General features: G+C 45.2%; 1 protein-coding gene across 8 annotated transcripts in view; it reads right to left on the reverse strand.

Moving 5' to 3' along the window:
- TBXAS1 (thromboxane A synthase 1) overlaps positions 1-13937 on the reverse strand; it is a 402124-nt gene that overhangs the window by 343564 nt on the left and 44623 nt on the right. For 3 of the 8 annotated variants that reach the window (XM_053257591.1, XM_053257594.1, XM_053257596.1), the window contains one exon: positions 1582-1778. In XM_053257591.1, coding sequence (XP_053113566.1) covers positions 1582-1679 — 98 coding nt within the window. In that variant the 5' untranslated portion in view covers positions 1680-1778. Of the gene's footprint in view, positions 1-1581; positions 1779-6021; positions 6086-9816; positions 9884-12534; positions 12721-13937 lie in introns of all 8 variants that reach the window. The other 5 variants (XM_053257589.1, XM_053257588.1, XM_053257590.1 and 2 more) reach the window with 4 other exon arrangements.

Consider the following 13937-nt stretch of genomic DNA (forward strand, 5'->3'; position numbering starts at 1 on the left):
ACTGGGGCTGGGCTCCTTTAGCCCAGTTCCCTCCACACGTGTGAATAGGCTCCGTATGTTTTTATGGTCACGTTGTTTGTTCTCTATCCCTTTTACTCATCTGGAGGCTTATCTTCAACTCTTACTAAACCTTGTTCTCTGTGGTCAGCTAGCTTGACCCACCCACTTATGTGGAAAGGGTTCTTCACCAGAGCAAGCACAGGTCAAAGGAGATACAGTGGGAAGTGTGGGAGATACAGGAAAAATCCAGCCACAGACCTCCTGACATCAAGCTTAGTTTAGTTCCAAGTTTGCACCTATGGTTGTGTCAATAGGGATATCCCACAAACCATATTGCATGAAACAAGCTAGTGATGTCACATCACTCTGTCCCAGCACAATGCACATGCTGGCACAGGCAGCGAATGTACCCATCTGCAACAAGATTGCATGAGCCTGCCTTTGTTTCCAACACTATCCACTCGAAACTCCTTTGGAAAGTTTGGTCCTTTTGCTTTTAAAAACAAATCTAATGTTTTTTGACATTTTGTATTTTACATACATCTTTCCCTGTTTCCCCCTCTCCCTTGCACCCACCCCAACCCCAAGCCTGTGGAACTTAACACTGCCAAATACTTTGAGCTGAAAGCCCAATTCATAGATCTGAGTGTATGCAACCTCAAATTCTCAGTAGAGTATCACGTGGGAACAACATGTTCAATGTAAGTGTAGTGTAGCCTTATGGAGATGCTTTGAAACAAATTTGCAGGAAAGGTTCATTATCAAACTCATTAGAAAACAATTTCCTTGATATCAATTTAACTCAGTACAAGCTGGTATACAGGCAACACATTACGCATGATGGATCTGCGACTATATTTCTCTCCAGACTGCCTTTATTGCGTAAAAATAAAACTAACACATAAGTAAAACTTAAAACAAATGTTTTGACATAAACATCAGCCTCAGTGTTTGATATTCCACTGTTTAAACCGCATTCTTACATTTGAAACTTTCCCCAAATCAAGAGATTTCTATATTTCTAAATCTCTATGCTTAGGGTTATGAGCCATTTAAACATTTTTAAGTTGATCAAATGGTCTTGCTTTCCACCTATTAAAGCACATCAAGACATTTCGTTATATTAACAGCTTCTCTCAACTAACACAAGCCACCTATTGTCATGGAGATTCTCTTAAACAAAGATAGTTTAAAACTGCGCCATCAGCACCAAGAACCTTTCACAGGGGATGGATCCAATTAAAATTTGATTGCTTGTTAAAGATGTGGCAATTTAAAATCACACCGATGAATTCTTGCTGCAATACAGTTACTGTTTCTAATTCCCACTAGAAAGAGGAACTGCAACCTCCAAATAAAGGGTTATAGCATTCCGTAGACATACAACTTCTAGCATATCTGTCTACAGTCCTGCTCACCACCCATGTTAAGCCCTGCAGAAGGCAATGGAACTTGTATGCACAACTGCCTGCAGGATTGCAACTTTAACTGCTTAATACTGAACTTGCACTGCATGAAAAAATGCCCTCACACCAGTATTCAAATACTGCACATCTCCCACATTCTCATTAATCCACTTACCAATGCAGCAGAATCAAGAGGATCGCCAGGAAGGTCACCGTTGCTGCCATGCCACTCATCTCCACAACGCCAGACCTCAAGGCATGGGCAAATCCCATTTCTTTCACTGCAGTAGTCGTCCAGTAGCTGACACAGGAGACAAACTTACAGTATTTGGTGAGGAGAGGAAAGATGTCCACCACAACACAGATGGCAATCTGCAATAAAAGAGGAACCAAAGAAGTCAAGCCACGTCATACTCACTCCAAACCAGAACAACTTCTCCTGTTCATGTCACCTTAAGGAGGCAGAATTAAAGGTTTCCAGCATCAATAGGACAAAACAATGCCTTCCCCTTTTAATGACTGCAGCATCAATAAATTTTTACATAGTTGCTGCCCGAGATATCAGAGCTGGCCCACAGGTTTTGCAGCAGGGGATGAATAAAAGATAAGAGCAAGCTATCCTCTCTTATGTGATACAGTATAGATTTAAAAGCCCTGAGGGCAGTGGGCAAGAAATCGATGACACTTCTTTAGCTCTGTTTAATCTGCAATCTTCGGGATTGCATTGCTGATTAATAGGTATGTTGCTAGACGGACAGGTCTAGAAGTGTACTACTCATAGATTAAGCAGGAGGCCGACAGTAGTAGGGCAAATGTCCCTTTGCATAGATCTGGTAATACGCCTTAGGAAGGTTCATCTCCGAGAATAGAATGAGAAAAGGTCTCTGTAGAGATAAGAACAGCCCTGCTGGATCATACCAAACAGGGAAGAGACCTGGCCTTGTGGAAGTGAGCATGAGTTGTCCCCTTTGCTAAGCAGGGTCTGCCCTGGTTTGCACTTGAATGGGCAACTACACACAAGTGCTGTCTGCTGTGAAATATTCCCCTTGAGGAAAATGTTACAGCCAGGATCTTAAGTTCAATAGTAGAGTATCTGCTTTCATGCAGATGATCCCAGAAATTAATCCCTATCATCTCCTGGTAGGGATGGGAAAGACTCCTGCCTGAAACCTTGGAGTCACTGCCAGTTAGGGATGTGCGAACCAGCTCAACCTTGAGCCGGTTTGACACCAAACTGGTCCAGCTTGAGGGGTCGCCTTCAAGCTGGACTGGATCTGGTTCGGCTCGAGGTCGAACTGAAACCCACCCACCCCCAGCTCGGGGGTTCTAGAGGTTTAAAATTATATATAATTTTATATATTTTAACACCACCTCCAAGGGGTGCTGTCGGTTCCCCCTCCCCCACCAGCCTCCTGGGCTGTTGGGCCCATTTTTTGATCATTCATTGCTGAGGTGGTGGCGGCTACTTTGGAGGTTCCCACATATGCACCCTGGCCATTTATGGCCAGAATGCATGCACAGCAGCCTCCAAAGTGGCCACCGCCACCTCAGCAAGGGCTGGAACAGGGGGAGGGGGAACTGGCAGAAGCCTCCCCAAGGCAGCGGCAGCACCCCCTGGAGACACTGAGTGTTTAAAAAATTAACTTCTAGAACCCCCAAACCAGCTCAAATTCGAGCTGAGCCGGGGCGGGGGTTGGGGCACCAAAACCAAACATGCCTGGTTTGGTTAAAATCTGGTTTCGTGCACAGCCCTACTGCCAGTCAGTATAGACAATACTAACCTGGATGGACCAATGCTCTGGCATTCTGTTTCCCACAACTGTCAACCAGTTATCTCCAGGAAGCCCACAAGGAAAGCTGAAGACTGCAAACCCTCTTTTTATTTATTTTATTTATCATATTTTCATACCGCCTGATATATAAATCTCTTTGGGGGTTGCTCCCCAGGAACTGAGCATAAGAGCCCTGCTATTCTAATCCAGGTCTACCTAATCCAGCATCCTGTTTCCCACACTAGCTCACCAGATGCCTTTAGGAAACCCACAAGCAGAAGATGAAGGCAAGCCCCTTCTCCTGCTCTTGCTCCCCTGCAGCTGGGATTCACAGGCATCCTGCCTCTAAACCTGGGAAGTAGTTCTGAACTGGTAGCCAAAGAACACAGAGGTTTCATATGACTTATAGCTATAGCATCATGACCTACAGCCACTGAACCTCTGTATTCAGATACAGTAGGACACTAAATACCATCTGATTAGGAGGTCACTGATCATATGAAATTGCGTTATATCAGGGGAAGTCAATTTGGGCCCCCAGATCTTCTTGTTAAACCAAATTAGACCCTTGGTTAATCTAGTCCAGTGCTCCGAATGAGGGTAGCTTTTCACCGTCTCAGGCAAACATCTTTTCTAGCCCTGTAACCCAGTTTCCTTCCAAATGGAGGGACCAGAGGTTCAACCTGGGACCTTTGGCATGCACGGTATAAACTCACCCACCAAACTATGGTCGGTTTTTCTGACATGGATACCCAAGGCAAACATCCAGAGATTACTACAGAATCTACTGAATGTCACTCCATTCATAAGATACAGATCTGAACTAGTCTCGTATTACTTTTGGAAACCAAAGGTTTGAGTACTTAAATTCAAAACTCTATTAGCTAAAAGCGTGATGTATTTTTGAGAATGCCAGTATGACCCACCATGACCTTTACATGTAACCAACAATGGCCTTTATTTATTTAGCACATTTATAGACCGCCTGTAACTAGAACTCTTTTTACAGCGCTGTTGAGTAGGGATGAATGGTGGAAGCACATAGGATGATATTCCAAGTAGCAACTCCCAATTGGAGATTTTTCTTTTAAAAATAAATGTGAATACCAGTTTGTACACCAATGTGGTCTTCTTTTAATGTGTTTGGGGGAACCCTTTTTATCTCCCTAGGTCTTTAATATTATTTATTTTCCGGTTTATAATCTGTTATTTTTAGCCTTTGCTTTTCTATGTGGTTTTAATAATTTCTTTACAATTAATTTAGTGTGTATTACTAATTGTTTTAAGTCTGTTCTTGATTTGGGATTCTTGTGTTATTAGTTGAAAACTGTAAGCTGCCTTGGGGTCAAAGGCAAGGTATACATCTCTTAATAGAGAGAGAGAATGTATTTATTCAGCATTCTGGTACTGGGAATAGGATATAAAATGCCCCATGAAAAGCTCAAAGTTGGTGCAGATGTTACCACCAGCATACTTGCACAACCAACTACTTATATGAGTGGTTTATGTATGCAACATTGGCCATTCACACATACATGTTTTATCACTCAGTGAAGCTCTTCTCACAATCAGTGACAGGAGCTTCTGGCGGGTCTGTGGGGAGAGCGGCCTTCAAGCCCTGGGTGGCCAGATCAGCCACCCACACGACTGCCGGCTCCGTCATGAAGCCGGCGGGGACTGCAGGGATCGGGGGCCGCAGAGCCCTCGGAAGTCCCAGGATGCCCCATGCGAGTGCACGGGGCATCCTGGGGAGATCCCCAGGACCAGGAGGTTTGTTTCAGCCTCCCAGCGGGGGTCTCCTCATGTGTCGCCGCACTGCAGCAGGACACAACCAGGAAACTTGGGTTAGCAGAGTGCTCACTCCACTAACCTGGGCTAAGGGGAGGGCTTCTTTGGTGGGCTAGCCACCAGAGAACCACCAGGCTCACCCACGAGCCCAGTGATTCTCACAATAGGAGAAAGCCGGGCTCCTTTAGCCCAGTTTTCTCCCACCGTGAGAATCGCCTCAATGACTGAAGCACCTAGTGATGTCTTGTATGTGTGACAGGCCACCTTCACAACTATTAGCTCTATCCACTTTATGTTGAATGTACAATCCATGTACAGTGTATATGTGTGCATATATGTACACATACACAGTTATCCACACAATCAAAAACTGTGTTCCACCCAGGTTTGGGAGCTGTGTGTGCTCCTAATCTTTGGTTGCATGGAAGCAAGGGAGGAGGAAAATCTACCCAGCTTTTCCTCCTGCCTTGCTTCTGCAAAACTGAAGACTGGGAGCACACACAGCTCCCAAACCCAGGTAGAACACAGTTTTTGATAACCTCATTATGTTGAGCACATATAGCAGTATACTTCCTATCTGTATCCTGCATTTCAGGGGGCTTGCACTCAGGTTTAAAATGAACACATGTAGTCATTCACACAAAAGCATGTACTGGCTCTTGAATGCACATAAAGCATGTCTGAGGAGGGCTATTAACATCAGTTATACATCTTGCATTGTGCCTTGTACACAATGCTTTTCCATTGGTTCAGTTCACATAACCAGTATATACACTATGCATGACTATAAGAAGCCATCCCAAGAGGGAACCCACGGAAGATTACTTCTTCAATTTTCTCTTCTTCCCAGCACTACACCGCTTGTTTTAGTAGACCACTCACTTGAGTCATTATTTGCCCAATAAACTGGCTACAATAATCTCTGGCCCAGCTCCAAGCACAGACATCAAACCCAGCACACTTCTAGCAACAAGCTTGGGAGAACAAAGTTCATTGTTTCATTAAATTCCTACTAGTTGTCGCAGCTGAATCAAAGGTTGAACACTAAAACTTACTCTAGATATTCAATTTCTGGAACCATCTAGTTTACGGTGGTAGTCGCTTTTCTTTCTTTCTTTCCTTTTTTTAAAGAAAAGGGGTGTTAAAGTTCTGCAGATTAACCATATTTCTTAAGAATAAGGTTCTGTATTCTCTCTAGCAACCCTGAGAAATAGGCATTCTACACACCATTCTTATAACCATAAAGAAATAGAAGAATACAGAACTATTATCTTGGGATAAACTTTGGTTTAACACTCAGAGCTTTTCCAACATCACTAGACTGCAATTTTCACTCTTTTCAGACAAATACAGGTTATCATGAAAGAGAGAGATCACTAACACAATGGAGTTTAATTGTAAGATGACTTATCTCTACTATAACCAAATTGCATGCTACACAGCTACATCAACCCCACTCCAGCAGCCTACACAGACTAGGTAAAAGGGTTAACACTAGCTTTGCACGTTAGTTCACTTCACACTCACCAATCCACACTTGCTTTTACTGTGGACTACTTCCAGAATGCTAGTCTGGGTCAATAGATCCCCGCCTCTTTCTGCTGTCCAGAAAGAACTACGTTAAGTTTCAAGAAAGGAGAGTTACAATAATCCCCATCAGCAATCAGAGAGCTTCGACAAGGCCAGCTTCAGCCCTCACAGCTTCTTATTTTATTTTATTTTATTATTTCTATACCGTCCTTCCAAAAATGGCTCAGGACAGTTTACACAGAGAAATAATGAATAAGATGGATTCCTGTCCCCAAAGGGCTCACAATCTAAAATAAACATAAGATAGACACCAACAACAGTCACTGGAGGCACTGTGCTGGGGGTGGATAGGGCTAGTTACTCTCCCCCTGCTAAATAAAGAGAATCACCATGTTAAAAGTTGCCTCTTTGCCAAGTTAGCAGGGGTGGCCTTTATTATGTTAGTTATGGCCTTTCCCTGAAATGAGCCAGCAATATTCTGACTTGTGTGGCTCTCTGAAGCTATAGAAGATAAAGCTAACTTGGGCTGAATGGGAAATCTTCAATATTAAGTTGTTTTGTGCCATGCCAGACTTTGAGGGTTCCTTTAGCCCAGTACTATTGCCTCTGACTGGCAGCAGCTCTTTGATATTTTTTAAAAAGTATTTCCCAACCCTGCTGTCTGAGGGTCAAACTACATGTTACTTTAAACACATGAATGTGTTTTTTGTTTTTTGAAATGTTAAACAGCATCAATCAGGGAATAGCAATAACTGAAGGAGGCCAGGGTGGGCGGAGTGGGGAGGGGAGGGGAGTTCCTAGGCCTCCGGTGGGCAGTCTACAGCTGAGTGATAGCTAACTCTTCTGCAGCAAAGATGGGGGGGGGGAGATGGTGTGTGTGTGAGAGAGTGTGTGAGAGAGAGAGAGATTATCTTAATTTGTTGTCCCACACAACTTTGCTATGCTGCTGGCATCAAGATTCGAGGCCCTCATGAATTGGGAATGTAAGAAGGGAAGCCTTAATCCTAAACCACCACCCCTAGTCCTGAGTTGAAATGCAAGCTATCCACTGCCCCCCACCCACCCACTCGCCAGTTGCTATTTACCAAAGGCGTAAAGGTTTCACTGGCACCCTTTTTCACCTGACAAAGGCAGCATTTTGGCGGTGGGGTGGGTGGGGAAGGCAGTCTGGACTGAGACTGCAGCAGGGTTTAAAGCCCCCTTCCCTACTGTAGTCCTGATCCTGTTGCTATTTATCTTTCACACACACATACAGGCTTCCAAAGCACATGCTTAAATGAACATGTGGCTTGGTCGTAGCCCTGTTCACTCATTCTAGAACTGTGGATGCTGTACATGGTCACAGTGCCAATGGGAGTGACTGCGGGTTTTATAAGCGAGTGCTCCCAAGATCCTATTATCTGGAAATGCCAGGTACTGAACCTTGGACTTGAAGCATGCCAAGTATGCGCTCTACTTACAGAGCCAGCAGACTCAAAGTTCCAGCACCTTTTGGAATAGCCAATAATAAGCCAAAAAGGGATGGGATTTCGTACTGTTCTCTTTCAGATTTATTCTAACTGTGTATTTTATATTTTCTTACGTTTGCTAACCAATTACTGTGAATGGGTCTATTACTATACTTTAGTTTACATGGATGCGCAATTAGATTTGACAAAAGAACGTTAATGTTTCTTAATGGTTGTGGATGATCTCCTGAATGGGCAATTTTGCTGAGAGAGGTCTGGGGAGTGGCTCTCCAAGGTTTAGAACATAAGAACAGCCCTGCTGGATCAGGCCCAAGGCCTATCTAGTCCAGCATCCAGTTTCCACAGTGGCCCACCAGATGCCTCTGGGAAGCCCACAGGCAGGGTTGTGGGCATGCCCCCCTCTCTTGCTGTTGCTCCCCTGAAACTGGTATTCACACAGGAGTCTTTCCTAGCCCTACATGAAGACACTAGGGATTGAACCTTGCCTGGGACCTTCTGCATGCAAAACAGATGCCCTATAACTGAGCTACAGCCCCAAGAGGAATATCTTACAACAGACAGGGATATCTTACATGTAGTGAGCCCATCCAAATGCAAGCCAAGATGAAGCCTGCTTTGCAAAGGGGACAATTCGTGCTTGCTACCACAGGACTGGCTCTCTACCCAGGGTAGCAAATCTGCTACCTTGGAGGGGTGCCTGTCTGCCACCATATATGCTTTAGGAACATTGGTAGTTGCCTTACACCATGACAGACCCTTGGTCCACCTAGCTCAGTATTGTCTACACCGACTGGCAGCAGCTCTCCAAGGTTTTAGGATGGAGTCTTTCCCAGCCCTACCTGGAGATGCTGCCAGGGATGGAACCTGGGACCCCCTGCATGCACAGCAAAAGCTCCACCACTGAGCCATAGCCCCTTCGCTTGTGTATTTGTAAATAAAGCAAATGTTAAAAGACACTTTAAATCTTTGGTGTTCTCTCTCCCACCCAAATAAAACCAACATTTGTGGTGCTGCCCTTTGAACTTCCGGCAACTTGGAGAAGTGGTGAGCAGGCACTACTGGTGTCAGAAGTCAGGCTTCATTTCCTTCGGTAGAAATTGTGAGCTAGTGAGTGAGCCAAGGTAGCACACAAAAATTGCACTCCAGATAAAAGTTAGGAGTCCCAACATCAAACGGACGAGTTTAATGAGGACCTTAGAGCAATTGTGAAAGCAAGGCTGGAAAGTGTGCACGAAAAACAAGAGCCTCCTTTGATCAGCCACTAGGTGACAAGACTGACCCATAAAGTCAGTTGCAAGGCACATAGGCAGAGCGTGCTTAGGCAGTCTGCAAGGTAGATGAGAAGCTAATGGACTTGAGCTATAGGAGCTGCACAATCACTAGTTGAGAACCAAGAGGCTTGTGTGTGCCTGGGGTGAAGCTCCTGCAACTTGCATACTCTAAGGGCAGGCCCCAGGAGTCCCTGTAACCCTGAAGCCTGCAACTTAGGAGGGCAGAAGGACAAAAGGTCCCACCCCTATTCACATAGCACTAGCAATAATAATAGCACTTACATTTATATACCACTTTATAGCCGGAGCTCTCTAAGCGGTTTACAATGATTTAGCATATTGCCCCCAACATTCTGGGTACTCATTTTACTGACCTCGGAAGGATGGAAGGCTGAGTCAACCTTGAGCCCTTGGTCAGGATTGAACTTGTAACCTTCTGGTTACAGGGCGGCAGTTTTACCACTGCGCCACCAGGGGCTCTGGTGGCGCATATTACATTACATATTACATTACATTACATAACGCATACATACAAATTAGTATGGACATCTGTTGAGCTGTAGGTGCATCTACACGTTACCTTCAACATGCATAAACAGTACATGCGCAGTATGATCTGTACTCTAAGTTTTCAAAAAGCCCAGTACCTTTAAAAACAAAAGTACCAACATTAACAAGAAAACGTAGCTGAGTGTGCAGTGGAACATGTGAAGACAACTACTACTACTACAATAGCGCGTTTTTGAGAGAGAGAGAGAGAGAGAGAGAGAGAGAGAGAGAGAGAGAGAGAGAGAGAGACTCAAAGTTGTTTACACAGAACAAGAATAATAAGGAGAAGATGGTTCCTTGTCCCCAAAGGGCTCACAGTCTAAGAAGAAACACAAGGTAGACTCCAGCAGCAGCCACTGGAGGGATATTCTGTTAGGTTTGAACAGAGCCACTTGCTCTCCACCTGCTTAGACTAGCCCTCCTGCCTGCCTGAGTTCCCGACTGGTTAGCAGCTGGCATATCAGTTGAGGCTGGTAATTACACCCTCTCCTGCACTGGGACAACCTAGCCACAGTTATGCATGCCCTGGTAGCCTCTGCAACTGACTACTGCAGTTAGTTCCGAATACAGCTGCTAGGCTGCCAACTAGGACCTGTCTGTCGCCAGGTCTCTATCCTGCCAGTGCTTAAACAGCTGTACTTGCTGCCAGTTTGTTTCTGAGCACAAGTATTTGCCTTGAAAGCCCTACACAGCTTGGGGCCATCTGCTTCCCTGTGTTCCTATTCATGCACTGACTGGGATCGTTTTTGGAGGCCCTTCTCCAGGAGCCCCAGCTTTCAGAGGAGAGGCAGATGGCAACCAGAGAGGGTCTTCATAGTTGGAGCATTTCACGTGTGGAATTCCCTCCCGGGGAGGCTCTCCCATCCTTCTAGGAGCTAGGCAAAGGTTATTGTCTTTCAGGTACTAAGTGAAGAAGTTTTTATTCTCCCAGACAGTACATGAGCCAACTAGGTGGTCAGTGCCACTTGAGGGGACAGATGCTTGCTGTGATTTTTGAAAAGATCTATAGGTGGAAAGTAGTCGGTAGAATTGCAGTACTTTCAGCGTGTTATCATGCTTGTATTGTCTTGACTACTGGGCCTGCAGCAGCCAAATATGCAATTGTGTTTTAAAAGCCTCTAAAGGTTTCAAACACACAAAACTACCATAAAATTTCATCAATGTCAGAGAAATTGAAACAATTGGCAAGAATGTCCTCCAAAGATTCTTCTTTGGAGAGGTACAACTTGTTCATTGTTACCTAGCACTGACCCCCAACTCTTTCCCCTGTGCAAAAATAACTGGCAGGGATGCAACTGTAATTGTGCAGACATGCTCGAAGAATATGTACCGCAGCCACCTTGCCAGCCCCTCTGTTGTCATGTGGGGGCCAGCAGTAGTCCCTCCACAATGCCCCCTGCCATGCCACCATCTCCTGCCAATCACCACCTCTTCTGTCCCCTGACTCTGCCACCATTGTTATCCTGGCTGGCTCTTGCAGCAGCAAGCAGGTGAATGAGATTTTTTCCTCTCACATGCACAAGAGGAGACATCCTAGCCACTCGCCACTCCAAAATCCAGGCAGGTAATGGTGGCAGTTGTGCATGCACCCTGATGCCATGCGTGGTCAGCATCAGACACATGCCTGCCTGCCACCACTTCCCAGGCGGCTCTTGGAGTGGCCCTGAGTGAGTAGGTGGGATGCTCACTGGCAAGAGAGGAAAGATGCCATCCATCCACTTGCTGCCGCAAGAGCTGACCAGGTAATGGCAGTGGCAGCAGAAAGAGGAAGGAAGCAGGCGGAGGCGGCAGCAGGAGGGGGAACCGAGTGGGCTAGCACTGGCCTCCACATAAAAATAGCAGGTGGGGGCAGAGTATTATTATTATTATTATTACATTTATATCCCGCTCTTCCTCCAAGGAGCCCAGAGCGGTGTACTACATACTTGAGTTTCTCTTTCACAACAACCCTGTGAAGTAGGTTAGGCTGAGAGAGAAGTGACTGGCCCAGAGTCACCCAGCTAGTTTCATGGCTGAATGGGGATTTGAACTCGGGTCTCCCTGGTCCTAGTCCGGCACTCTAACCACTACACCACGCTGGCAGGCCACCAAGGTGCTTCCTATGCCACCGATGACTGCAGTTTTACCCTAATTGGGGGTAGAGCTAAAGAAAGGGTGACAACACAGAGAAAGCTGTAAGTGCAACAATGTGATCACTTGTTTTCAATCTCCAGGGCAGTAGACATTGCTAAGAAACACTACAAGTATTCATCCCCTGTGATGGTACCGACGGTCAGAATTTGTGGGCCAGGCTCACGGCCAGGCCTTTTAGAAACAATTTCACTGCAGTTTGAAGAACCACTGCTTTTAATGCAGTTTTAATCTGCCTGCTTGGTTTTGTTGTTCCTGTTATTTTAACTACTGTTATGGTTTTTATTGCAAAGCATTCTGCATATTAGAAAAACAACCTAAATCTATCTTTAATGAACACATTTGTATGCTCCACTCCATCCTTTCAGCCTCTTCAAACCTATTTGGGCATTCCTTAGAGCAAAAATCTTGAAGCTATATACGCCTTACTTTTGAGGCCTCCAATACTGCCAGTTTAGGAGACACCCAAAGCAATCCTCATCTCAGCATCACATTTGCACAGCCTGCTTCCTAGCAAAGAAAGCTGATGCATCCACAAGAGAAGTAACAAGCCAGCCAAGCCTTAAGCACTATTTGTCTTCCCCTCCCATTCAGTTTTTGTGGCCCCATGCACACTCACCTTGATGCTCCACAAAATTCCAATTCCTTCAAATGCTATGCACTGCCTGCCATCCCACTTGCATATGAAGAGCTTCGATTATTTTAATAAGATGGCTTCCCAACACATCTCAACAGGTCTGCATGCCAGGGACCAAAAACTGCCTGCTTGGATTCAGAACTGCCTTTCTTCTCTTCTCTAGAAGAACTGCAGGAAGGAAGCACCAACAGAGTTTTCGACTGATAAGCTAGTTAACTGGAATTCAGGAGGAGTACATAATAACAGAACAAGAACCCAACTGGATGGGCCCTGGACGTTATCCAGCCAGCATCCTGTTTCCCACAGTGGCCCAACAGATGCCTCTGAGAAGCCCACAGGCAAAAAGCAAGGGCATACCCTCTCTCTAGTTGTTGCTCCCCTGCAACTAGTATTCAGAGGCATCTTCCCTCTGGGGATGGTGGTGGCCTATAGCCACTAGACTAATAGCCATTGATAGACCTGTCCATGAGTTTGTCTAAACCCCTTTTAAAGCCATCCAAGCTAGTGGCCATCACAACATACCATGGCAGAGAACTCATCCCATGTCAGATAATTATGCACCCTGTGGAAAAGTACTTCCTTTTGTTTGTCCTAAAATTCCCAGCCTTCAGCTTCATGGGATGAGCCCTGGTTCTAGCGCTGTGAGAGAGATAGAAAATTTTCTATGTCCATTCTCTCTACTCCATGCACTCTCTCTACTCCATGCATACACCTCTATCTTGTCCCCCCATAGTCACCTCTTTTCGATACGAAAGAGCCCCAGAGGCTGTAGCCTTGCTTCATCAGGAAGGTGCTCTGAATCAAAATGCCAGATCATTCCCTCTATGCTTTCTGAGCAAAGGCTTCTCCCCAAACATTCCCATAATCTTGGTAGGATCTAGGCTGCCGCCACCACCACCCACCTATTGACAGAGTTTTAAAAACAACAACAACAACAAAACCCCTGGGCTTGGGTCGAAATCCCAGGGAAAACTATCCTCATTTTGCTATTTGCTGAACGCATGAGGAAAGTTGCACCAGAGAAACCCCCTTCCAGCCTCTTCCTATCTCGAGTTAAAAGTCCACTTAGAGAGGCTTGCAAAATGCAAAGAACAAAAAGAAAACAACTCTGTTCAAATGCTGCAGTCTGCTTTGGTCTGAGGCTCTCTCAGTTTTTAGTTACAGGTAAAGGAAATACTCAATAGGTTACAAGAATAGTTCAAAAGGTACCCCAGATGATGGAGCGGCACACTTTAAGAATCATGTTTACCCAGTTGCAAAGAACATGGATGTAGGAAAATACAAGAGCACCTTTAAAAGCTTACGGATAGACCATCCTAGAACAGTATCAGGGATTTACAAAACACACAAAAGAAATAAGTTTCTAACGCAAAATCTGACTAGCA

Source organism: Hemicordylus capensis, chromosome 5, assembly GCF_027244095.1.
Source record: "Hemicordylus capensis ecotype Gifberg chromosome 5, rHemCap1.1.pri, whole genome shotgun sequence".
NCBI lineage: Eukaryota > Metazoa > Chordata > Lepidosauria > Squamata > Cordylidae > Hemicordylus > Hemicordylus capensis.